General features: G+C 38.9%; 1 protein-coding gene across 3 annotated transcripts in view; it reads left to right on the top strand.

The window, feature by feature from the left end:
- MAST4 (microtubule associated serine/threonine kinase family member 4) overlaps window positions 1–27,145 on the top strand; it is a 414,690-nt gene that overhangs the window by 196,947 nt on the left and 190,598 nt on the right. For all 3 annotated transcript variants that reach the window (XM_067569128.1, XM_067569127.1, XM_067569130.1), the window contains one exon: window positions 10,869–10,900. In XM_067569128.1, coding sequence (XP_067425229.1) covers window positions 10,869–10,900 — 32 coding nt within the window. The remainder of the gene's footprint in view (window positions 1–10,868; window positions 10,901–27,145) is intronic.

The raw sequence follows: 27,145 nt of genomic DNA, 5'->3' as shown, positions 1-27,145 counted from the left end.
ACAGACTCAAGTTATTGTCATATTTCTTGCTTTATTTCAGTTCAGTGTTATTTGTAACTGTCCATTGTGTACATAATCCTGTTATTTTGTTGCTCTTTCAGATTATTGTACTATACAAGCTAATGACCTCTTGATGATATGTTAGCTCAGTACTCCAACACTTCCGATCCAGTGGCAGATAGTTTTACTGATGCTATATACAAATGTTACACTGCTCATCATTCAGACCATTGGTGCATAAATTATACTTAAACATACTATTAAATGTGTTGAATTGAGGTGCTCAAGTTTCTTATATATGGTATTAATTAAAATCAATGCATCAGATGTTACAGCATTTTTAGCACTTTTTGCGTATAGCAGCACAAAAGAACCTAAGAGACAGGATTTCTCTCTCTCTCTCATGCACGTGCACGCATGCGCGCGCGCGCACACACACACACAACTATACAAAAGAGAGAGAATGATTCTGGTGTTACAGGTGCAAAAATGTTCAGTGAATTTTTTTAATTAAATAAAACCCAACTGTTAATGTAATTTAAAAAATTAAAGTAATTTCGATCAGTTTTCACCGAACTTGTACTGTGCTTCGAATTAGAAGCTAAACTAACTTGAAGGTTACTCAGAGAATTTGTTCACTGAAATTTCTCTGTAGATAGTAAATGTGAGTCACAAATGAGCAAAGGTTAAACCATGGTAAAAAAAGAATATGCTGTAGGAATGATAATCTGAAGGACACAATGAAATAGTTATATGTGAAGCTGGCAAAGGCACCATCAAATAAAAATAAATTTGATATGGGAGCATATGGGGTGAGGAGGTGGGAGGGGAGAGGGACAAGAGAAAATGCTCAGAAGATGTTTCAAAGTTTTACAGTGTTTCAATACATAATGTTAATAAAAGTTTATTCCAGAAGAGCTGTCGGTATAAATTGGGAGCATGTGTAGGTAAGGTTCATGAGGATTGCTCTGAAATTGTGTTGTCTTGGAAAAAATATTGATAGAAGAGTATGCCAAATAATACAATCTCCAAAGTGAATATAGGGAGAGAATATTGTAACAAAGATACCGATTTTTTTAAAAATGCTTCCTAATCCTAATTCTAAAATGAATACCTTAACAATTAGTTATAGTACGTAGTAATATCCACTGAAACCCTTTTATATTTTTCAATAGTTTCTATATTGGAAACTAATGAAAATGGACCTTAGGAAATAGATTCCCCTGCTGATGAAAATGGCTCTGGAGCTACTGTATCTATAAAGTTGATGTTCTTCTTTTCAAGCTAGTGAAAATCTCTTAGAATTGTGCTTTCATTTCTACCTAATCCCAAGAATAAGTGCTGGTAACTTTGAGGTGTTAGACATACATTGTTCAATACTCAAAGAAACTGTCACCAGCTGTTGGAACCAAAACTGAGAGCCTTGGGTGATGGAAAAATGGTAAAGTTAAGCCTGCAGTTACATAAACTACTAATGTGATCAGACTATAATGAGAGAGACTAGATTGGTTGGTAAATTAGTACTATGGTAGATACATCTTATATTTGTTACAAACATTTTCTTAAACTTGTATTGTTCATACGTTCCTCAATGGTAGTTTGCATTGCTGGACCTAAGTCAGAAGACATTACAATAACTTGCCCTTTTTGGACATAGCTGTCCTACACATTATACCTTTATAGGGTGGCATGTAAAGAAAGAAGCACCATTGTCTGTCACTTTTGTCTAGCATTTTTCTTCACTAAGTTCTCACACACCTAGAAAAGATACAGCAAAAAAGGGTCTGTGGGTTATAATGGATCACAAACTAAATATGAGTCAACAATGTAATACTATTGCAAAAAAAGTGAACATCATTCTGGGATGTTTTAGCCAGTGGTGTTGTAAACAACACATGAAAAAGTATTTCTTCCACTCTACTCAGCACTGATAAGTCTTCGGCTGGAATACTGTGACAAGTTTTGGGCATAATATTCAGGAAAGATGTGGACAAATTGGAGAAAGTCTAGAAGAGAGCCACAAAAATTAAGGGTCTAGAAAACATGGCCTATGAGAAAAGATTAAAAAAATTGGGTTTGTTGAGTCTGGAGAAGAGAAGACTGAGGAGGGACTTGATAACAGTCTTCAAATACATAAAAGGTGGTTATAAAGAGGAGGGTGATAAATTGTTTTCTTATCCACTGAGGAAAGGACAAGAAATAATGGGCTTAAATTGCAGCAAGAGAGATTAGGTTAGATATTAGGAAAAGCTTCCTAATAGGACAGTTAAGCATAGGAACAAATTACCTAGGGAAATTGTGGAATCTCCATCAGGGATGGTCTAAATAATACTTAGTCCTGCCTCAGTGCAGGGGACTGGACTAAATGTCCCTTCTAGTCCTACATTTCTATGATCTATTTCATAGTTTAAATTGTGACAGGTTTTCTATTGTAAACTCAACTTGTTTGTATGAACATGCACACACCCCTCACAACTTAGACAGAAAAGAACCCGTTCTCCAAAATGTTGGGTGGTCTCCTGTCAGAAGAGAATTGTAAGGGAAGTTTGATGGTAGCAAGATAGTTCATGAGTATTCATGAAATAGGACATTCTAAATCCAAAGGTTTTTCACTTGAATATTTCTCTCTAAAGTCCTACATCAGATGCATCTTGTAGTGAAAGGAGGCATTTTTTCAAAAAAATTAGATAATTAATTGGAAACGTTGTTTTCTGGGAAGTCTCAGTGAAGTCTCTGTGTTTGATTATGAATTCTGAAGCTCTGACACAAGAGCCAGAGAAGAGTTGATGCAGCACGGTGGTGAGGGAGGAATAGTGGACTCTGTAGGCTTCCAGATGCAGAAATGATAATATCAGTGGGGTCAGAGGCACATATTTGAATGTTTGTAATCCCTGCACAGACTCCATATGAATAATATTCACAAATATATATATGTATATTCATTCCATCTTTGAACCAGTGATTTACATTGTGTCAGAGCATTTCATTAATTAAAAAAAAAAGATCCAAAGAAAATTCCCATCATTCAAAAGTTGCCTGAAATGGGTCTTGTGCCAACAGGGACACTTGGCTTGTGCCAGTGACCTAGACCTCGTTCAGTGGTGTCACAGAGATGGTAATATGCATTTTATCATCCTTGGATGGAAAAGGTGCTGTAAAAGGGCAAAGTACTAATGTTTCTGATGTGCAGTTCTGTCTGTTATGGGAAGGATCCTTTCAAAGAGCCTTTGTAGTTTAAAAAAAAAATTGTTTTTTGATGTGAAGTGTAGGGAGTATTTGGAAATGTCCATATGAGTATGTCCTTATGCCTTCTTCCACCACCCCAATGCAAAAAGACCATATAAATACCTGGCTTTACTTGAAAGTTGATGGAAATTTTTTGTGAACCTAAAACACTGGGGAAAAATATACTAGCGTTCCTATATTTGTTCAGCTGCACAGTTTTACAAGCAGTTGAGATTTTGTCTTGTATGAATTTTTCTGAATGTACTAGTGCTCTTAAATTGTAAGGATGAGAGTATTTGTTTGTATTTGATAGTAGCTGGAATCTATGTGAGATTGGTGTTTTCAAACATTTCTCAGTCAATGTGTTTACTCTGCTCTACCAGTCATGCAGTGATATGGTACATTGCCAATGGGTGAAATAGACTGTGCAACAGGAGGTCAGAATGGAGCATGGATTTTCTAACACAGCGTGTTAGATGAAATGATTTTGTGTACTTTGAAGTGGAAAATTCAATCAGAATTTTCCACACTTTTTAGTTAAAGAAACATGCTTATTTATCAATAAGTCGGGCTGAGAAAATATAGAATGCAACATAGTAGGCAACAAATCTAACTAATATTATTCCTGGTCATGCATTTTAAAAACAAAAAGACAAAATGGCCTTAAAGCATCTAGAGTACACAGTAGCATATATTGTATTCATGTTTGTATCAAAATGCTGCTTTTTGATGGTGGTATGTTTCTGAGTAGGAGAGGCTTTCTTATTTTATTAATATCAGTAGCCACTATTCAAGGAACCAGCACTGAAAAGTAGTAGAATATGGATAGCAACTGCTGCTCTCAACTGTGAACTTATGGTGGAGTATGAAGTAGTTAGTAACAAAACTACTAATCAATTGAGAAATGGTTTATAGGTAAAATCCCTGAGAACTGTATTCATAACTTGATCTATTTCATTAAATATTTCAGTATTATTTTATTCCATAGGTATGAATTGGATACCTGCCCTCTAAGGTGTGCTTAGACTAGGTTTAAAATACCCATGTATTTTACACGGAATACATTTTATTAAAAGAAAAGGCAGTTTTGTACATTTGCACACTTGTACTAAGTAAATGTTGCCCTGAGTTTTGGAATATGGGTATTTTGGTTTCCTAATGCCAAATACCAGGACTCGCTGAAACCACAGGTTTGAATCTTGGCAGGGTCAACCTGACCTTTTATCCTTCCAAGGTAGATACAGTGGTTGTACTTTAAATGTTTTTCCTTCATTTTTAGAGAGAATATAATTCCTGTGGTATTCTTCTTTTAAAGTATAGAGAATATCTATGACCAATAGTGTTTTTAAAGTGCTGCTGCTTTCTGACCAATTAAGAGCTCGTGTCACTCTTTAACTAATGTAGTCGTACCTGCTCTTCTCTCCAACTTCTGTGCATTTGCTCCCACAATTTTAACAATGAAAAATTCATTTTAGGGACATCTTTTAAGCAATATAATTCTGAATAGGTCAGTGCAGTGTTCCTCCTGTTGCTGAATCTTTCTGCATACTGATAGACCAGATCTTTTCTGCTTGCACAAAGCATCATTCCAAAATGCAGTATCCTCTTGCTCCACAGGGATAGTATTTTCAAACATCAATAAACTTTGTAAACATATGATAGGCAAGGTAAAATAAATCTAGCTGCCAACTCTATGTAATTTGATTAGTCTATTATAAATCTTGATATTACCACTTATCAAGTTAATCTATGGTAGAACACTGATTGTATAAATCAGTTCCATGCTGTACGTGATAGAGCCATTGATTTATTTTTCATTGTGTTGTGGTTTTTTTATACATGTTGTCTTTAAAGTGTCCTCCCCATCCAGTTAATTTGCCTGTAAATTGATGATAATTCCTAGGTTTAAGCAGACTTCTGGGTATTTCCTTCACAGCACATTTCAATACCCCTGGAGCTGATCCACAGATAAATTTCTGCCCTGAAAGAGGCTATCAGTTACTAATATAGCAAAATAACTGTGGGGAGGTTAGTTTAAAAAACAAAAATGAATTGTATGTAAAGAGCCTGACATTATCCTAGATAACCCAAGTGGCCTCTTCAGGTTAAATCGATGTTTAAGTAGCTCTTTTCTTTATACGCGTCCTACTGAAATCTGCCGTAGTTACCTACTCATGTATATTTAGGTTAGTTCACTGGTTGCATTGATTTCTTTGCATTAAGTGAGAGGAGAAAGTTGAAACAACATAATGCCTTTTAGAAATTTAAGAGCCCAGTTTAGATGTTTCTGCCCCTGGCACTCTTTTTCAGGAAGAGTCACCAAGGAAAATTGTTGGTGCCACCTACAGGTGCAAAGGAGAAACTGTGAATGGACTATTTACTAATTGGTGCTTAAGTGGCAGCACAGTTATGTAATGAAAGTGCTTGTAACCAGGTGACTTTTGGTGTAATCTGTATGTACACAAACACACATTCACATTAAACAAAGTCATCTACTAACCTAATGACCATATCTTAATGGGTTTCAAGAAGGTGGAGTCCTTCAGATGTAAGGCAGCAAATTGTAGGTGGTAAATAGCAGTATTACTCTTTCTCACATAATTTTTTCATTTTTTAAAGACAGTGCGTTATTGATATTTATTTGAAAGATTTCTTTTATGGAGCTTTTTATTGACAGCTGAAAAATCTTTGAGATCAGGCTTCTGAATATTTGAAACCCTAGCAATTATTGTTGAAAGATGAAGCTGATTCACTGTGGTTCTAAAAGCTACCTCATATCCACAATATTAGCTCTCTTTTCAGCAGCTTATGAACATTGTAGCTTTTATTGATTCCTGAGAATGGGACTCAGCAACAAGCAATAAAAATCGATGGCACCTTTCTCCCTCTATATGGGGGTCCATAGATCAATATTTGAATTTACTGTAATTTACTGGTAATAGATAGAAGAACCGAAAGAACTGCAATGTCTGGTGGGTCACAGCTGTGGTGTGTATCCTTTTTATTTAAAGTCTGTTGTAGGTCAAAGTCTTTCTCCTACTAACTGGAAACATAGTTAAGTAGTAGAGTTGATATGCCTTATTTATCAATGGGTTTTATAAGACTGGACACCTACAATCTGCTGTGTGAATTAAACTTACGCTGGCTGACCTAAATTTTATAGACCTGAAGGACTATGACGTACTGAATTTCTGAATGTTTTGTGAGTTATAAACCCAAAAAGCTTCTGTGCCTTTGAAGACAAATTGCAAAAAATAAAATGCTCACTGTGTTGTGACACTTCATTGATTAATGATGAGCTTAATTAAATCATGTACACACAGACCTTATTGTATCTTCAATGTAACTTAGCAAAGGCTTGTACATATCTCTTAAACTTGAGACCCAACTTAATATATTTGTAGGTTTGCAGACAACAGTCCCAAGCCAGAAAGGACATTATGTAGTAGGGACAAGGTTCTCTTGTCTGTGAAGTCTGCTCTGCATCACTCCAGTGGCGTAAAGCATCCTTATCACCAGCTTAACTGGGGCAAGAGAGAACAGAGGAGTAGTGAGATTGTCTATGTATATACTTGGGTGACCAAACTTACTGACCACCTGAGACCCTTCTCCCCACTGAGCCAGAATCCTGTAGCCCCACCACTCTGCCATTGGGCAGAAACTCTGAGCTCCCCACCCCAGACTGGTAGGCGGAGATTGGCGAGGGAAGGCATTGGGCGCTCAGTGAGCTGCATTTAACTGCAAAAGAGCTGCATTTGGCTCACAAGCCACAGTTTGGCCACTCCTGAAATATACCTAGACCTGACAAACATCTGTCGGGGATGGTCTAGGTATATTTAATCCTGCCTCAGCACAATGGAATGGTTTAGATGACCTCTCGAAGTCCCTTCTGCCCTATATTTCTATGAATCTATGTCCTGGTGACACTCGACTGCTGGAATGGCTTTTGGGGCCATAGGCACCCATCATGAAGTAGAAGCTTTTATGTTGGAATTTGTCCAGTGGGTGTCTGGACCATGGGGATGCAAAATTTGACTTGAAGCCACATTTGTGCCACCTGCATCCCTGAGTCCTGCACTGGGCACAGCTTATCTGAACTGGAACACCCAGCCCTCAAAAACCTGGCCCTGGATCTTACGCTTAATCAAGATCCTCTCTTAAACAACAGTTTTTAGTGCCTGGGAATTATAAGCTAATTTTACTGCATTTTTAATGCAACTGAGATTCGAACCCACAGTTCCAAGGTTAAAGACTAGTATGTTTCCAGTATGCCTTCTTCAGCTTATATTCCCCAGCTCTGACTAAAAGCTGTATAATTCAGTCAAACTTCTTTGTCTCCTCAGTTTGTGAGATAGCAAAGCTTTTCACGTGCATAGGAACAACATATCGCTTTTCCTGAGTCTTCAAATAATGGCTTGTCTACTTTTGCACTGGGGTGTATCTACACTGGTGTAAATCCCCACTGTAGATGCACTACTGCTGGATAGAGTAAGGAATGAACTGGGGAAACTTACCTGGAATAAGGTAACACATTAATTAAGGAATTTTGTGTCCTGCTGCAAAGATCCCTAATGTAGACAAGCCACAAGTGATGTGAACCATGTCTAAGAGCTATAAACTGCAAGCTTTTCATATAGTGTGCTGATAGGAGTGCAAAACGTAAATTGGATGTTGCAGTGAAATTTTCTGTATTGGAGGTAGTCAAGCCCATGATAAATGTGAGAGAACTGACCTGGCATTTTGATGTCAATGCTATGGTATATAGGGAAAATATGAAGATACAGACATTGTCTAAAAAGGAAGTTTGTTTTATTTATTCATTTATTTTTGGTTAGCTGCTTATTGGTATTGCCATGCTTTTTTATTTTAAAATCATGCTTAAAAAGTGATATTTGCACTGCTTTGCTTCAAATGAGATCTGTGTGCGTAAAAATAACTTGGGTGTGAAATTTACTTTGTAAAATCTGCCAACATCTCTTAGTACATCTTTACCCTCTACTAGTTGTCCCTAATGATTTATCTGACATGGAGCTTCTTCAGTAATTACAAGGCAGTACAGCAGGGGTTCCCAAAGCATGGCCCAAGGACCAAATGCGGCTGTAACTGCATACTCAACGTAGTGCGGATCATCTTCAGTTTTATTAATGATAATGACAAACTCGGGAGGGGGAAAAATCTGTTCATCTACCAAGGAAGATGCTAGCAAAAGGGATTGATTTTGTGTACTTGTTAAGATTGTGTTAAATTAGACGCAGTTCCTGGACACTTGACAAGACACACATGTGATCTTTGCTCACAAAATATGAACAGCTTTGCATTAGTCACTGTCCATTATAGACTGACTGTTCATAGTTCACCTGCTGAAGAACAACTAGCAAAATTGTCCTCATGATGCATTTCAAATTAGATACTGAACACAATTCAATTGTAAATCTTGAATAATTGTACACAATAGGAGTGCATGGGATCCAAGCTCAACCTGCTTTTAAAAAATTAAATTGATGTTTGTGATCTCCAGCGTTTTGAACTTACTGGAGTTATTCAGTTGTTATATATAAAGTTATGCTAAGGTATTATTTAAGTTGCAAATTATACAAAGTTGCAGAAACTCCTAAATTAGGAAATCCTAGAATAAAGTGTGCCCATGCAACCTTAATTCTGCCTTTCTGAGTTTATGCATTATGGCCTTTAATTACATTATGTTCACAGATCTGTGCCTCATTCACTCTACAGGATGGATGGTGCTCAGAAATGAAGCAGTTGTTTGATGTTTTAGTTGCCTCTGCTTTATTCACCGCACACCATCTAAAGTTTTTAAAGAATATAGAAGTATTCATTTCCTCATGGTCCTTTCTAGGGTGACTGACTGACAGCCATTTTTATCAATTTATTTGTATTTTTTTCCCCTGTTCATATGCATTATCTGGTCAGAGGGAGCACATGCATTTTATGCACTGTGTAAAATCTTATTTTTCCAAATCTTTTTTTAAAAGAGAATTCTACCATCTCACCTTTTGGCTAGCTTGGTTTTGCGATGTAAATTACTGTACATCTATACATATGTAAAAACAGTATCCCAGGTGTGATGAAATAGGAGATACACACACAAAATTATTCTAAATCAGGTTGATTAAAAACAACCATCTCACAATCCTCTAACACAGCCACCTCTTCTGTTGTGTTGTCTCTGAAATCAAAGTATCTGCCTGGAGAACATACAATACGGTGTATCTCATAGGTCAGATGAGTGCCCCTTCATTTAAATGCAGGCTGTACTCTCTTCTGAACAAGTTTACAAAGAAGACTTTACAAATGCAGTTCTGAGAAAATAACTGGAATGGCAGAAATAGGTGGAGGTGAGTGAGAGATACCAAAGTATAATAAGATATGGAGCAAGGGGAGATCTGAAAGCAGAAAATGGAAATTGCAAATTTATCTGATATTAGCTAGCCTATTTTAGGCATATATCATGCATATATATAACTGAATATGTCTTGTGGCTGTCTTCTATCCCAAAATACTAATAGAAAATATATTAGCTATAGTAATTTCTCACTAACGTTAATTTAGCTAATATGCAATCCCAATAATTCTCACCAAATGGCTGTTTCACCCTAATTCCCAGCAAGAGTTTTGTGTTTTTTTAAAAAAAAATGCATTATGGTGCCTTGTATTAAGATTTCACTAAATAAAATGTATATATTGTATGAGCATGTTATGAAGTAGTATAACTCATCAAGCTACGCTTGTCAGAATAGATGAACAAATTCCATGTTGTGATGTTTGTGACAGATTCCTGTCAGGTGCTGAATATCCTCAACTTCTTTTGCACGCAGTAGGTGTTATGGAAGATCAGCATATTGCAGAACTGGGCCCTTGCTAATTTTATTTCCTTTAAAAATCCCCAGAGGATCTGGTTGTTAGTTTCTTATGAATGAGCTGAGAATATTTCTGTCACAGATTCTATTGAACAGTCCCAAAGATAAACCTAAAAAAAATCAGTGTTTGAAATAACAGTATGATGCAGAACTTGAAAGATTTATACAAAATCTGTATAATCCTTTATTATATTCCAATGGTCCCCAAACTTTTTACCCCACACTCCTACTTACCCCTGTCCGCGTCACCTTCCCACCCTCCCTGCAACTGGGGCTGGGAGCAGGGCAATGGTTGGGGAAAGGGGCTGTGGCTGGATCCGCAACAGGGGCTTGTAGTCACGGACAGGGCTGAGGCTGAAGGTGCCTAGGCAGGGGTCAGGCACCAGGAGCTGAGGTAGGGGCTGGGAGCCAGGGGCTGGGTGCTGAGACCGGGGGCTTAGGCAGAGGCCAGGAGCCATGGCTGAGCAGAGGCTGGGCCAGGGGCTGCAGCTGGAAGGCGGGGTCGGGCAGAGTGAGCTGAATGGTGCTCCCGACTTGCTTCCCCTCCGAGGGGGCTGGCCTGGGCCCTGTTGGGTCCCCCCAAACATTCCTCTGCACCCCCAAGGGGGCATGCCTTACAGTTTGAGAACTGTTCAAAACACATCTATGCTGTCTGTGTACAGTATTGTTGAGATTGGAGGATTGTGGTACTTAATTTAAAAAAATGGGTATTTCCAACTGCATACTTTTGATTTGAAATGTAACATGATCTTTTTCATTTTACAGAAGGAGCTGAGTCTTCCAAGAAGAGGAAGTTTGTAAGTAGCTAAAGTTCTTTTCATTATGCTCACTGCACATTATGTGGTTTGACAGTTCTTCGATATGTCTATTCTTTTTTCAGTGGGAGATGGCATGAAGGTTAAATGTGGCAGTTGATTGGCCTTATGATACATACACAGCAAAACTGAGATTGCAAATGAATACCCATGGGTCAAAATACTGTGTTCTGAAATTTATACTGGTGTGGTTTAGTGGCCTTTTATGAAAGAGGCTATTGTTAAAGACTTCCAAGGTTTATGATGGAATTATTAATAAAAATATGTTTCTTATGTTACATTTTTTTTGTTGTAATCAGGCAAATATTTGGTCCTCTCATGAACAGCGCAACCTTAATTGACTTTAAAACTGCATTGTGTTTGTTCTGGCAATCGTGAGCTCAAACCTGATATTGTTGATGTAGAGAAAATAGAAATAAAAACCTGAACAATTTGAGTAAATGTATGTAATTATATACATGTGTTGCATTTTAACTAGAGGAAGTACAGATTGTGTACATCCTAGCATGTATTTTTATTGGTCTGGTACATTAATGAAAAGGTATTCAAATATGCTGATACCTTATGGCTATTTGCACTTTGCAGGTTTATGAACCTTGACTTTGTCTCTATCTCACATTTTGAACTATATTTTAAAACTTGTGGGTTTATTTGCGTATTTTTATACCTGTTTCTCTAGGATGCCTGTGCAGAATTACATACTTTACAAGGCATAACTAGTCTATTATAATTAAATAGTAATTGAGCACATCACTAACAACTGTCCCATGTAGAGGCAACCTAGAAATGTTGTATTTAAGACTGATTTCATAATCTCATGACTCTAAGCAAAATCTAACAAAGGGGGGATCGTAGCAGAGAAGAATATTAATAATATATAGAATCTTGATCCTGGAGACCCCAAGTTTTATTTAAACAGACAGCCCCATCAAAATGCTGCTACTTCTGGGGTAGGAGTGGTTTCACTGATATATAACAGGCTGCTTAATAATGTAGGTAGGGGAAATATTAGCCAAAAACAAACACATTGTTACGAAAGTGATGCAAAGCAGAGATGTTTAGGGTTTTAAAGGTTTTTTTCTGACCCACACAGACTAAACTTCTGGAAATCATTTGTTTACCTCCGGAAGATTGACTGAATCTAAGATTAGAAAGTCTAGGTACTTCAAAACCCATAGGTTGCTAAGACATCCCTTCTGGCTATGTATGTTTTGTACCTGTTGAAGGGCTTGCATGAGTCCCAAACCAGAGCATGCAAAGTGCTGTCTGGTGAGTGTGAAGTCACGAACTAGATCTAAACAAGCTGCAGCTGTCAAGTGAGTCCATTCTGTCCTTGAAATATTACATGAAAATAAACTCTAAATGCTGAACATTTTACTTCCTTTGGCAATATAAAAATGCCTTGCATGTGGTTTTATTACGTGATTATTCTAACCAATCACATCCTGAACATTTGACAGTTTTGTTTGTTTTGCTCACAAAACAATCTGGCCTTTTATGGGATTTTCAGGAACTGACTCTGGAAAGACAGAGTGTTTCATTTTTTCCACTTCGTGTGTTTACATGGTCAAAGAGTTCAGAGTTCAAAATGCTGGTCACCTTGATATCCTAGCCAGAACTTGTATGTTTAGTTTCTGTTTAGCTTATGTTGGTCTAGGACAGGACACAGAAAACAGACTGTAGAGAGCTCTATTTCTGATACATCTCTTGTTTGGTATTGCTATCTGGAAGCCCAACGCCAGACTTCCTTTTGGGGTCTTGTTGTTTTGGGAACATCATTGAGGTAATGCTCTGTGACCCTGCCCAAATGTTATGCATGCTGACACCCACTAGTGGCTGAACAACGAAGACTGCAGTTTTGTACGTGCTTAGCAACTCTCCTGTTCATAAAATGTTTTGAATGTAATCTGATTAATCCTCACAACATCCATGTTGGGGAGGTACATCAATATTCTTATCCTCACCTTAAAGATAGAGAAATAGCAGAAAAGTTAAGTGATTTGCACAAAGCCACATGGTGAGTAGTAGTTTTATTGCAGTGCTGCTGCAAGGGAAAAGGGAGGGCTGCCTTCTCCCCCAGGAGACTTCTGTGTTGGGTAGGATTCCTTTTCCCCTCCAAAGACCCAGCAAGGAGGGCGGAGGGGACAAGAGTCAGCATGAGGGTGGTAACAATACCTCCCCAAATGATAACAGTAAGGCAATCCTGGAGTTTGTTGCAGGGAGTGCAGTTGTTTAGAGGGTTAGGAAAAGATGTTCCAGTGAGGCACCTGAATTTTCCTACTGACTGTACTTCGTCCACCCCCCTTCCTAAATGCAAAAGCATATTGAACCTCGCACCCAAGCTCAGTATGATTGGATTTAAGGCTTGATGCTAATACTTTGTGCAGCTTTATTCATCTGCCTGTCATTACACCTTTCCAACTACAGGATATCTGTTATGATCACAAATACTAATACAGACGGTTGAAATAGAGATGGAACAAAACTGGAAAAATGCACTTGATAAAGAGCTAAAGTGCAATCCTCAGGCACCATTGAGACTGACTGAAATCTTGCAGTTCCTTCCTTTGGGACCTGGTAGTTCTGTTGGTAATTACCCTTTGCCAGGACTGATGAGAGAGTCTCATGCTAACAGAATTTCCCTATCACACAACAAAATGGAGGAGAGTAGTTTTTAAAAGTGAATCTAATTCCAGTCGTCATTATTTGTATGGTCCCTCAATGCTAGGTGCATCAGAAATGCCAATAGACAGAGTAGCTTAAAAGTATTTCTAAAGAATAAGGCTTGTTTGGTTACCTTTTTTCCCCCAAGAATTTCCTAAAAGAATTTTTCTAACTGCTAAAAGTAGGTGTGTGGCTAATCCATAGAATTTTTTTTTTTTTTTTTTTTTTTTTTGGCTTCTGCTAATTAGCTACCCCATTAGTATTATACTTTAGTGGTAAAATGTGACACCACCTTTTGAAATTACTTATACAAAAGGCCAGTTATTACTACTTCCCATATCTGTAAAGTATCATTCTGCATTTGATACATCCATAAAATCCCTGTTATCGTTTGTGATTGGTTATGAGCATATTGAGGGCAAAGATCAAATTGCTGGGGAGCTTCAGAGGAATGAAGTGCCCCCATATTCAAATTACAAATGTATGTTGAGAGAATAGTGGTGGCAGAGTGTGGATGTTTAATTGGCCAAGAGAAGAAAACACACTCAGAAATCTGCAGCTCGGAAGGGCACGTGCAGGGGAATGATAGCAAGAGCTGTCCCAATTATTTAAAGCTCTTGTAGGTAGGAATTTTGGGTCCCAGTTGCCAGTGTAAGCTCCATTTTTAAAATACAATGCCAGTAGGTTATGTTGCTTCTTACCTCCACAGCTAATGTAATATCAGATACCCAATGTGGTATTAAATACAGGTTCTCTGTAAAGATTGTTAAAGGAAGCAGGGACTGGAACCTGGTGCCCTCTTGCCTTAACCACCAGGCTCAGTATGATTGGATTTAAGGCTTGATGCTAATATTTTGTGCAGCTTTATTCATCTGCCTGTCATTGCAGCTTTCCAGCTATGTGTTATTGGAATGGAGGGACAAGGGGATGTGGTGCATGGCAGCTGGGTCAGGTGGGTCAGAAAGGTTGGATGAAAGAGGTATAGAGTGCTTGGAGGGCATTGTGGATGGAGTTCAGGGGACTGGAGTAGGCATGGCAGGGGTTTAGGGAATGAGGAGGTTGGCATGGCGAAGGGCAGAGACTTTGTCATTTTTCAACTTTAAACATTTTAAAAATTCTTCAAAAAATGCTTCAAAGTTTTATATTTAGTCAATGTGGATAAAAACTTCCCCTTTTCCTCTTCAACATTCACTACTCATTCTTCCCATTCAGGTATAATTTACTTTCCCCTTCCCTGAAGGCTCCTATAGACTTACGGAAGTGGAGCCCTGCATTGGTGAGTTTCCTAAGATATGTCGGAGCAGAGCTCCCCCCTCTTCCCTGTAGTCCTGATACATGGACTCAATTTAAGCTTTTGGTGCTCATTTAAAATCAAATTCCAAAACAAAACACGTTTTTTAAAGGTGAGGTTTAAAGTGTCTCAGTAGCGTGCAGCTAGTGCGCCAGAGCAATATCACATTCTTTAATAATACTCCCCATATTAAAAAAAACAAACCTCAAATGAGATAATGTCTGGAACATGGAATGTGAGCAGTTACAGGGATCCAGCCTCTTCTCCAGTCCAGGGTTCTTTATTAGTAAATTATATAAAAGTTCTCTATTGAAGTAGTAAAAATTAAGGGAATGTTTCTGCACTAACTTGCTATGGAGGTTGTCTTTTTTTGCTTCTGTGAATATTCCCATTGACTTCAGTAAGCAATGACACCCTATTTCAGGAAGGTACTTAAGCTCATGCCTACATATACTTCAGTGCCATGGAAAATACTAATTTTGCTTCTGGGATGGAAAAAATGTTAAATCTTCAAGATATTGCTAAAATGTGATGTGTTTGCATGTAATACATACAGATACTCTTAGACATGATAATCTCTCTAACAGGCCAGATCATATGGTGGATGCAATGCAGAGTAGTATATTAAAATACATACTTTATTCTCTATCCAGAGCGCATCCAACTGAGTAGTAGTTGAAGAGACAGTTCTCTCTCTCTATGCTATATTTTAGCTAGATGAATATTAGTACTGCCATTTTACTAGTTACATTGTTAAAAAGAGATGTGCTCATCCTCCAAAGCTTCCTCTTCCACAAAGTGGAAAATATCGTGCAACAAAATGAGAACATCATAAGCAAGGATAAGATTGTCACAGAAATCACAGATTCTATGACTTTCAAAGACCTCCATGACAGTTTCCCTTCAGCTTTAGCCCCATGTATGGAGCTGTCAGCCACCAGGGGCCCTAGAGCTCTGAGCCACCAGGGGCCCCGGAACTGTCAGCCCCGCCGCGCTGGGTACTGGAACCCTCCTCCCTTCCCACAATGGGGCTCGGGCTCTCATCCCCCTCTCCCTCCGGCTTCAGTTGTCCTTCTGTCAGGCTCCTCTCCCCCGTTATTTTTAGTAAAAGTCAAAGATAGGTCATGGGCTTCTGAGAGTTTTGTTTATTGCCTGCAACTGGTCTGTGACTTTTATTAAAAATACCTGTGACAAAATCTTAAACTTTATCATAAGAAAATAATGTGGGTACTTTAAAATAATGTGAGACAAATTTATTTATCATGAATATGGTCTCTCCTCAGTTTTATGAATGAGTGTTCCTAGTATAAAACTTCATTAATAAAATTGGGTTGACAGCAGATTTGTTGGAGGCAGAGGTAAATTTGAGTTTAAATTGAGAAGCATTGAGGAATAGAGAGATGCATAAATGAATGGAATATGTTTTCTTCTCTTTTCTTTGGGGCATTACATTTTCCTCTTAAAGTGCCATATGTTACAATGTTTAGAGGCTTCAGTGTCATAGCATCTGCTGTCGAAGCTGAAATACTCAATACATTTCTAAATACAGCATCTTATTTTGAGTACACTTCAGAGTACCAAAAAGGTAAGGAAAAGCTTTTAATTAAATCTTCTCATTCTAATGAGACATACAGAAAAATCAGCTCTGAACATTTAATATGGAATATCTTTTGTTCAGTTGCTGCAGAAATTTAATCTGCTTTCCCACCTGGAAAATTCAGCCACTGCAGGTTTTTCACGTAGTGATTGCAAATCTCATTATACATTGTAATAAAAGTAGCTAATATCATCAGATAAATTGGAAGACAGAAGAGACTAACCATCTACAATTTAACAGAAAGAAGCACAAGTTAAAGGTGATCTTTGCTTAAGGGCTTATTCTAACAAGGTTTCAAAAAAGTTGATAACTGTTGGTAATTGGGCTCTTTATTGATGACGATAAGTATGGATTATCAGATAACCTCAGGGAAGAAGCAGAGAGGGGAAACTGAGTAGAATAAAAGCCTGTTACAGCCAACAAATCAGTACAGTATATAGACAGTGGAGCCAGTAGCACTGTAGTTGAACAAAACAAGGAAACTTGACTGCAACGTTTATACATATGGGTGACGTGGTGTAGAAAGGAGTGTTACCATGTTTTAAGTTGAGTGCCAAGTAATTTTATTCCAAAAATTGCAAAAAATATATGATCTAGAGAAACAAGAAATGGTAAACCAAACCTCACTTGTCTCTCTTAATGCCAGTTCAGGGGTGAGACTTATGGCTTTAGTTATATGGGGTTCTTTCCATGTTGTAGGCCACACCATAATTAAAAACATGCAAAACAGTCACATGATCATCATTAAAGTTAAAAACAAAAAACAAAAAAACAGAATGCAAGAAATAAACCATGCTTAACTTCAGTTAAAATCTCTTCTGTCTATATATCTTTCAGTAGGGAGCTTTCAATTGAGATTACACCTTTGAGAGTGGGTATTCCCTGGTCAAGACACTCATCTCTAGGTAAACTAAAGCTAAGTACATTATTTCCAAAGTGAACAGTGAGTCCTGCCCTCAATATATCATAGATAACCAAAACAGATATATGCAAAAGAATTTTGTTTGAGTTGGTGAATCCTGTTTGGTTTATGATAGGATAACAAACAGTTGATAAATCTTATGAAACCAAAGAGTGTTTTTAACACAGTTACTTAAAAGAAGGAATTCAAGGAGCAGTCTTGAGATAGGAAAATTAATGAATATTAAGAATCTTAAATTCAAAATAAATTCAGTGGCAAAAAACTATATTTACAGAGTTAAGGTTGGTGGTATTTTGCCCCCTCAGAACACTGAGCTGAGCAAAAACTCAAATGTCTGAAAACCAGGAAATGTGTGGTTAAGGTTGCCCATGGAACTTTAACTCTGTTCTCTTTCAGCAGCACCTCAAAATGCCACGTTAACACACATACCTTTATTTCATCAACCCCATAGTTGCTGAAATATATAAGCTCTTCATCTCTTTTTTTACAACCCATTCACTCTCACCCATTGGATTCTATCTAACAGTATTATAGCGTGCGTACACACACTGTTGTCCACACCACCTTCTCTCTCTTCCCCAGGAGCTGGCAGTAGCCAAAGGGAGTTATTTGTATATGTGTCAGTCGCAATCAGTGTCACAGCACTAATTTGATATCTAGCTCTGTGCAAAACAACCCACTTAGAAACTTTCTCAAAAAAAATTTTTCAGGGCTAATATCTCCAGAAGTTAGGGTGACCAGATGTCCCGATTTTATAGGGACAGTCCTGATGTTTGGGGCTTTGTCTTATATAGGTGCCTGTTACTCCACACCACCTGTCCTGGTTTTTCATGCTTGCTATCTGGTCTAGTCACCCTACCAGAAGCCCTGGCTCAAGTGACCCCAAATTTAGGTCACTTACCCTGTTCTGCACTCCCATGAGGTATAGGAAATTTTAAGAAAATCCAGGCAAGCATATGAATTTTAGACAACTAAGAATTGTTGTCCTTTAAACAGGAAGGATAGAAGGATTATGAAGGAAAAGGGCTCCACTACATATCCATCTGCAGCATAGCAGGCTCTGAAAGGTCTGAAGTTGCCCATCCATCTCAAGGAGATGTTCGCAGATGACTGAAAGAATTGAGAGTTGAGTAACACAGAGCTGAGTAAAACAATAGCTCTGAGATGTGTGAACTTTCTGCATTCATCGCAGTGGGGGTTCCTTTCCCCTTCCTGAGTTCTTTAGAGCCTGTGATATGCATGAAGCATGCCCATTCTCAGTCATCCACTTGAAGGGATGGGGATTCCCCAGTTCTTTCCTCATATGGGGGGTAGGGAGGGAGCCTCAGATCTTCCCAAAAGGGGAAGAGACCCCCCACTCCCCAGAACCCAGCTCACACAAGGGGAGATCCAACCCCTGTAGATGGGCATGGGGTCCCCCCATATCTTGGCACACTCACAGAGGACAGTAATATGGGCTCAAACACATCCAGAGGGGCGAGGGGCAAGGGCCCTCCAAATCATATGAGAGGACAGGGTGAGGGGCTGAGACCTGCCACACCCAAGGGACAAGCGCCCCCCAGATCTGGGCACACACACAGGAGGGGAGAATGTGGGGCTGTGCCAGGTCCCCTACCCCTATTCTCCCCCAATCCTCCTGCCATTCCACCACCACATCCCAATGTCCCACTCGTCCCCTCCCTCAAGCATCCCTCATCTGAGCCTCTCACCTCTCCACTACCCCCACTACTCATCCCATTTATACCCCTCATAGGAGGCATTCACATATCTAATTCCTTCCCCCCCCTCCTCCACCCAACTAAGGAATGTCTACAGTACAAGCACTACAGGGGTATTTTCCTGCCTACACTGTCTAAGAAGGTCTGCTTTGCTTCCTCCTCAGAGGCTATAAACTGCACGATTGAGCACAGTGATAAGGTACCATGCAGCTTTTCCTAAGCAAGGACATTTATTCTTAAGGTGAAAACAATACAGAGAAAGCATAGTATAAACAGTAAAAGAACCTGCAGGCATACTAATAAGCTGACAAGCATTCACCCCAACTCCAACAAGGCCTTCAAACACTACCAAGAGGATTTTCTGTGGCTGCAAGTTCATAACATCCTTTTGCTCAGAACCAGAACACCCATGAATCTGTGAGTCACTTCTTTATACGGCTTGGGCCTCTGATTTTGTCCTCCATGTAAGAGGTGATCAGCAGATAAAGGTCCTCTCCTCACAGCGAAGCTTCAAAAAGACTGAGGAGTTCTGCATAACCAGAGAGGGAATATTTGTATACACCTGGATCCGTACAGCATTTCTGGGGAAATCAACTTAATTTTAAAAGTTGATTCTTGTCTGGCACATTGTTTCAAATACTCCTTTGAAGCTCAGATAACTTCCCAGGGTTTACATGAGTCATATCTTCCGCCCCTAACCCCAGAGACATTAACTGCAATCCAATAATAATAAATACTCATTTGCATTTTTAATATAATGAACTCCTAAAATACTTAAACTTAATTCAATAAGGATTGTCTAAGATGTTGCAGGAAATAAGTGTATCTGCTACACTGTTCATATAATAATAATATCAGGTAGTTATATGGAGGGTTTTATGTAGACAAAAGATTTTGCAAATACATCTCAGAAGAAGATTATCCATCTTAAGCATTTAAGGGGTCACAAAGTTTTTCATGAGTTAGAAGTAATTAGTATCTGTGAAACATTTCCAACCATAAATGTTCTCCTTAGCATTTGAGGATTGAAGACTGAGAGTGGTTATAAAAGAATCCGTTTCAATTAGGATATTTTTAGAAATCTGTGTTAGGTTTTAACTGAATGTTTTCTTTTGGAAAGAAGATGGGTGAAAAGAAATCCACTTTTATGACTGTTTGTTGCTGTGATAACACATCTGTAAGCGTCACTCCTCTCTGATCCTGAACAGAGCACCCTTACAGTCTTATAAACAATCAAGTCTTTCAAAAACATGTGAAAATGAGAGAGATTGTCTTGATAACCAGAGGCATGTCTTGTTCTTTGGGAACAAAATCTTGGGGCTGTTTGTCTTTTTGACTATATGAGTCCTAGATGTACAACCTAGCTTTTGTAGTACATTTGCAACTTTGAATTAAAGGTACCTATCCAATATTCTACACAAGTGAAATCACAATAACTAACATATTGTGATTTCAGACATATTACAGAAGAAAATAATACAGAATATTAAGCAAAATAGTTCTAAAGCTGCGTTCCAGAGTCTGTGTAAAATAGTCATGGAGGTAATAAAAGGGTTTTATGGCTAAGGAGGTGTTATCTTCCTTGACACTGGGGACCTGTCCCTGCTTGACAGAAAGCAAAGATCTTCCTAGAAATGTCCATAATTAGCTTGAATATTTCAGGTAATTAAATAAGGAGCTGAAATAAAAGCTATCATTCTTCAAGCATCAGGTAAATTAAAATTGTAAGTATCTCCTAAAAATTCAGTAAAGGCAATTTTGTAATTTGTTTTTATAATGTTAGGTTAATAGCCATTTTTTGCATCAATATTGAGATTTATCCCTCAGAGTGAGAACTTTCCATTTTTGTAGCTACTTGTTGGACCTGCAATGTAAGAATAATTTAATGAAAGCCTTCAGAGCATCACTGTGGATTTGAGAATGAAATACCAACATTGAATGAGTTCTGGTAAGACTTCTGACTGACTATTCTACTAGAGCGCCAAAAAATAAATCAAATGGATAGTTTCATTCAGTTGGTATAGCTAATGGTGATTCAAGTCATATTAAATCAGCTTTTCCTCTAAATAAGCACAGAATGTTGGTCTGCATCATAAAAAATATATGAGATGTCTTGAAGTCTCACTATGTCGGAAAATGAAATAGCAGAGAAGTTTTTCTTTGAACATATGAAATGCCTTATATGTAAAATAAGAACCTATGCCAGCAGAGCTGTATTTGGCCTGACATATCAAAAAACATTAAAATTCTCTGGCTGAAATATTTTGGATCTTGAATAAATAATTTCAAGTCCCAGCCCCATTAGTTTGGAATACAACAGTGTTCCAAGTCATGGAATTTCTAGTCATGGAAGAATTCAAAGGTTTGTGGCTGCTAACCTGAGGGTTTTTGGTTGCATTTAGTTTCCATTGGTTGTACTTCTCATCTACCTGGGAGAAAATAAACCTTATGTAGTCGTTGCAAATACTCATATTTAAGACCGGTACATCAACCAGTCATGTTTTAAATTTCCTGAGAATCTGTCTCAAGGTAATTAGAAAAATGCAGGATTCTTAAATTATTGCATTTAATAAAATTTGCCAATTCTTTCCTTCCCATGAAGCATCACATTTTTTATCTAAAGGCTGAGTTAGTACATTGAATTTGTCCTTTGAGCAGCTGTTAATGTAGAAAGTTTCCACAGAGTCTTCAGTATTGACAATGCCAAGCATTCAAAAATTCATGAGTCAGGCCCCAAAAAATCGTGAGATTGGTTTAAAAATCACTTGGGGTATGTCCACACTGTGATATGACCCACAGCATGGCGATGGCTGGTCCTGCTCAGCTAGGCATTCAGGCTCATAAGAATGGCCATAGTGGGTCAGAGCAATGGTCCATCTAGCCCAGTATCCTGTTTTCTGACAATGGCCAATGCCAGGTGCTTCAGAGGGAGTGAAGAGAACAGGTAATCCTCAAGTGATCCATCCCTTGTTGCTCATTCCCAGGTTCTGGTACATAGAGGCTAGGGACACTTCAGAGCACGGTTTTGCATCCCTGCCCATCTTGGCTAATAGCCAGTGGTGGACCTATCCTCCATGAATTTATCTAGTTCTTTTATAACCCTGTTATAGTCTTGACCTCAGGTCTGAATCCCCATAAGGGGGTGGGTCTCAGAGCAATGGGTTCCAGCCTGAGCCCGAATGTTTACACTGCAATTTTCTAGCCCCACAGCCCAAGCCCTGTGAATCGTAGTCAGCTGACCTGGGCTTTGTGTGCCACAGGTTTTTTATCGCAGTGTAGACATGTTATATGCCCCTATATGCAGTGCATGCAATTTACGGTAGAAATCTTCAGTATGCCCTTGACATGCATAGTGTGTGTGTGCGCGTGCGCGCATGGTGGTGCCTAGACATATAAGATATATTAAAAAAATGTTATATGGATGGTGGTTCTGTTCCAGTTTAGAGAGGAGAGAAAAGAGGGCTCTCCCTTCTCTGCCATAACCCTTGGGATAGCCATAATGATGTGCAAGTTTCAGAAAAACACTAGGGGGTCACCTGACAAGGGTAAGGAATCAGAGAAATAGCTGATTTCTTCTAACATGGAGCAAGAAACTTTATAAGAAGAAGACACAGTATTATCCTTAAAATTACTCTGTGTATCTGCTGGAACTTAATCAAACCCCTGTCCTGCCTGCCTTTCTGCTGTAGATTTACAGAAGCAGTACACCTCCTTACAGGGAGAACGACTGGCACTCCATCTGGTGCTGCACTTCCCTGAGGGACTTACTGGGTGACCATTGCCACATCCCCTCTTCATGCACGAGCCAATGCTGGCTGGCTGGTCATACAACACTTTTACCTTGGCTATCAAAAGCGATAATTTGACCATTATATGTGTAACTGTTTTATAATTCAATTTGAATAATCATTTCCATGACAAGGTGAACGTGTTATTTGGAGGTATCTGTGACCTGAAGAGCATCCTACTGCCGGAGGACATGGCACTCCCTGGTATGTAGCAGAGAGTCTCAGCTAGCCTGACCAGCTTCATGCACATCACACACACTTGTCATGACCTTTTATCCAAAAGGTGACAAGTAATATATCACTGGAAAACAAATAACTCACTGATCATTAGTATCCTTGCATGATGTACGTATAGTTAACCTACAAAGAATTATGCAGATATGCTGGAAATATGTAACTAAAATGTATTTAAACTAGGCATGTTAGGTAAAGTTGATAAATAGGTTTTTCCAGACAAGGAAAAAGGGGCTAACACTTCAAGCCAGTTGTGGCAATGGATAGTGACTTGTTCATTTGTATTTGAGACTGCACTAAGATAATTTACACTGTAAAAATCACAGATGCTGGCTTTTCCTCTGCTTGTGATTTTTACAATGTAAATGACAGAACGACATCTACACCCAGAAGGTGAAAGGAACTTTATCTGGAGATATACTTTAGGAGAATACATTTCAAAGGTTTACTGGACTGTAAAGAGAGGAGGAGCAAGCCCTTTAGTTATCCTTCACCTGAGGAGTCACAGAAACCAAGTGCTTTGAGCTCTGCGTGTTGAGTCCTGGCTAATGACTGGCCAGCCATGCTGGAAGAATGAAGAAGTTTTTCTCACCACAGTCTAACAGAAGACTCTAAGTCAGATTTTAGTCTTAGGAATGTGTTTTAAGTTTGTTTGTTTGTAACCATTTCTATCTTTATTCCTTCTACTTGGTATCGCTTTAACCTATGTCTTTATGTTGATAAATTTGTTTTACTTTTACTGTAAACCAACTCAGTGCTCTGACTGAAGGGAAGGTTATGTTAACTCCAGTTAAGTTAATAAGCTGCTGTATACTGTCTCTTTAAAGAATCAGTGAACTTGGTTAGGTTGTGTGACTGCTACCAAGAAGGGGGCTGTGCACTGCAGAAAAAGTCGTGTTTAAGGGGAAGACTTGGTCTGGAAAAGTTGTTGGTATCACTCTGCAAGAAGAAACCCGGCTGGTGGGAACCAGGGTGAGGTCTTTGTGCTGTAAACAGGCTGATGGTGTTAGGGCTCTGAGCCAAAGCTGCACAACATGGAGGCACCCAAGGTTACAGGTCAGGTGGTGACATAGCCCCTTAGTGGTCTGGGTTGAGCTCCAGAGCATCACAGTATTTTAAGATTTTTTAGCAGAGGAGTTATTGTGTAACTGGAGTACCTGTATATCTTTGCTGTCTGAGTGCACTATATCTTGCATTTTGGACTTACAAAAATGTTTCACAGTTAACTAATAGCCTGTCAGTGAGCTGTAAACGTTCTTTCGATTAAAACACCACTAACTTCCCATTATGTCTCCCCACCCCCACCTTTTTTTTTTTTTTTTTTGCTAAAGGCCTTCTAATATTATTCCCAGCCTCATCAACATAGAAAAGTAAAGTATTTCCATGCATCTGCAACACAACTGTTTGTGGAAAACATGAAGCTTAAATCAGAGAGAACAGAGAGTACAGAGAGAATCCCTGTACCTAGTAGTTACGGTGTTCCTCTCAAACTAACAATGCATTTTTATTATCTAGCAACTTAATCAGTGTTATCTCTGTCAGTCCTTGTCAACAAGTGGCTCTCACACAATTTCTTCCCATTGACCTTTGTTTTCATTTTTAAGTGACTTTAGTGCTCAGAAAATTACCAGGTTGACAGCACTGGAAACAGAAATCTACTGACCCCAAAACTGTTCCAGTGAAGACAGCATCAGTCCAGTCTACCTCCCCAGCAATTGATCACCTCTAGAATTGAAGGAACAATTCAGTTTCTAATCCAATTTGGCCCTTCTGAGACAGCCATTAGTAGTGTCTGTTATCCAGGTGACTTATGTGACACCTATTCACAAAGAACTTGACTCTGGATGTGTCTGCTCTACAGTCAGGAAGAGTGACTGCAGTATATGTAGGCAAACCTGAAATAACTTTAATTGTGCTCACTATGAAATAGCAGTGACGCCATGGCAGCATGGGTGGCAGTACAGGCTTGCCTCCTGAGTACGTACCTTGGGTCCTATGGCTAGCCTGTGCGGCTATGGCTTCTGTGCTATTTTTAGCAAGCTAACTAGGTCAAAGATAGCTCGGGTATATCTACAGGAGCTGCAATCACATCTCCTGCTTGCAATGTAGGCACACCTGAATACAATTAAGTCATTGCATCCCAGACATCAGAGAGCGGTCTGGAAGTAATGACTTTGTCTGTCTGATCTATAGATGAAATGCTCCTTTTCCCATTACCAAGCATATAATCATTCCCACTTCCATATGTTAATACAACCACTGTCCATCTCAGTTTGCACTTGCATTTAAAGAGGAACCATACAAAACTGATCAGAAGGCCAACAACCTTAAGAAGTAATTTACTGTTATTACTATTTATTATTATAATGCACTACCAGGAAAACTAATTTATAGAAAAATAAATGTTCATTGGGTGTTCAAGTTTTGAAATCTCAAGACTATCCATTTCCATAATGTTATACCATGCTGTTATCTTTTTATTTTTTACAGAAAAAGTAAAGAAAAATTCTGTGAACACCAGTGTAATTGACTATAATAAACTCTCAAAAGATATTCTTCTTGTTGCCACGTTTTTCTGTGGCTTCAGGGAAAAAGACTAACAGAAAAAAGAATACCGAGCCCATCCATAGTCCACCCACCATGCTTCTTTCCTGATTAAGTGTGCTGTGTGTGCGTGCATGCAGAGAATATAGTAGGAAGTGCACTTGAGCTGGGCTAATAGACGAACATCAGCAGAGGTAGCATAGCAACAGGGAATGAAAATATTTTTAAAGACCTTTCTCTATCAGGTGGAGGAAATGTGTGACCTCCCAGCCCCTGGGGAAACTAGCAGAAGGGGTCAATTGTTGGGATCAAATAATGGCGCAGGTGGAAGCAGTAGGTGATTGAAGTATAAGCAGGGTAGGAGATCAGAGCCCTCTTGGTGAGAGTAGAGAAGGTTGAGGTTTGGGGACCCATCTACTTTGTCCAAAACCTGGTACTGCTTTGCAATAGAACATGACCTATACAACTGAATCTTAAAGTATATGCCTACGTTCAAATGAAAGTAACACATGGAAAGGATGCTTTGGCCATATATGCTCTTCTGTTACATGTGAGGTACAAATTTGTTATATTTAATCCACAAAACCCAATCTAGACATGAATATATGTTGAAAAGCACTGAAATCCTGGACCCATTGCGGTCAATGGCAGAACTCTCATTGACTTCATTTGGGACAGGATTTCACCCCTAGACTATTTCCTTTGAGAACAGCTGCTGTTATAACTTGCAGAAAGGACAGGCATTCACGTTATTTACTCACATGAGCAATGTAACACTTGGCCTTAACCAGCTGTACAGGTAGAGAAGAATCAATCTGACTTTTTCACCTTGAATTCAGTAATGACTTGAATTAATAGAATCTTTATTGCTCACAAAGTCTCTAATTGAGTAGGACCAACCAGTCGGCCCTCTTAATAGGGGGAGTGATGTCACAAGTGCTTTGCTTCATTTTTGTCTTCATCTGATGATAAGAGAAACTAAACCTGAGTCTCTGGGCTGGCAGAGAGAGATTTGGAGAAACCCAATTGATGGTAATTTATTACCTATTAATCTACAGGTTTTAGCACCTCAGCTATTCAAGAAACACAGAGTGGGTAACTAGCACATATATTCTGTGTTACTCAGCCATTGTGTCTCCCTTTTTTGACAAATTGTGTTTTCAGAGTGGCATGCTGCAATCAAAAAATAGAACCCACAGGACAAAGGTCCCCATGATTCACTAGCAGAACACAACAGCTGAACTTGACAAAATCAGACAGATAACAGCAAGTGGGAGCAACAAATTGGACCACCTGCCAGTCCTGTTCATCCCACGTGATGCTCCTTTCGCCTTAGATGCCTTTTATTCAGTAGACTGCTCCATCTCAGCTGCTTCTGCTCTTTGTCATCTGCCGCTACCTGTTGAGCCAGCAGTTGCAATCTTTTACTCTGTAGTGTTTCCCTGAAGAACACAGAACTGACAAAAGGC

The sequence above is a fragment of the Emydura macquarii genome, unplaced genomic scaffold (genome assembly GCF_026122565.2).
Source record: "Emydura macquarii macquarii isolate MOO-44397 ecotype Brisbane River unplaced genomic scaffold, CSIRO-AGI_Emac_v2 contig_2897, whole genome shotgun sequence".
NCBI lineage: Eukaryota > Metazoa > Chordata > Testudines > Chelidae > Emydura > Emydura macquarii.
The sequence above is the reverse complement of the archived record's forward strand: the minus strand, read 5'-3'. Positions and strand labels throughout refer to the sequence as shown.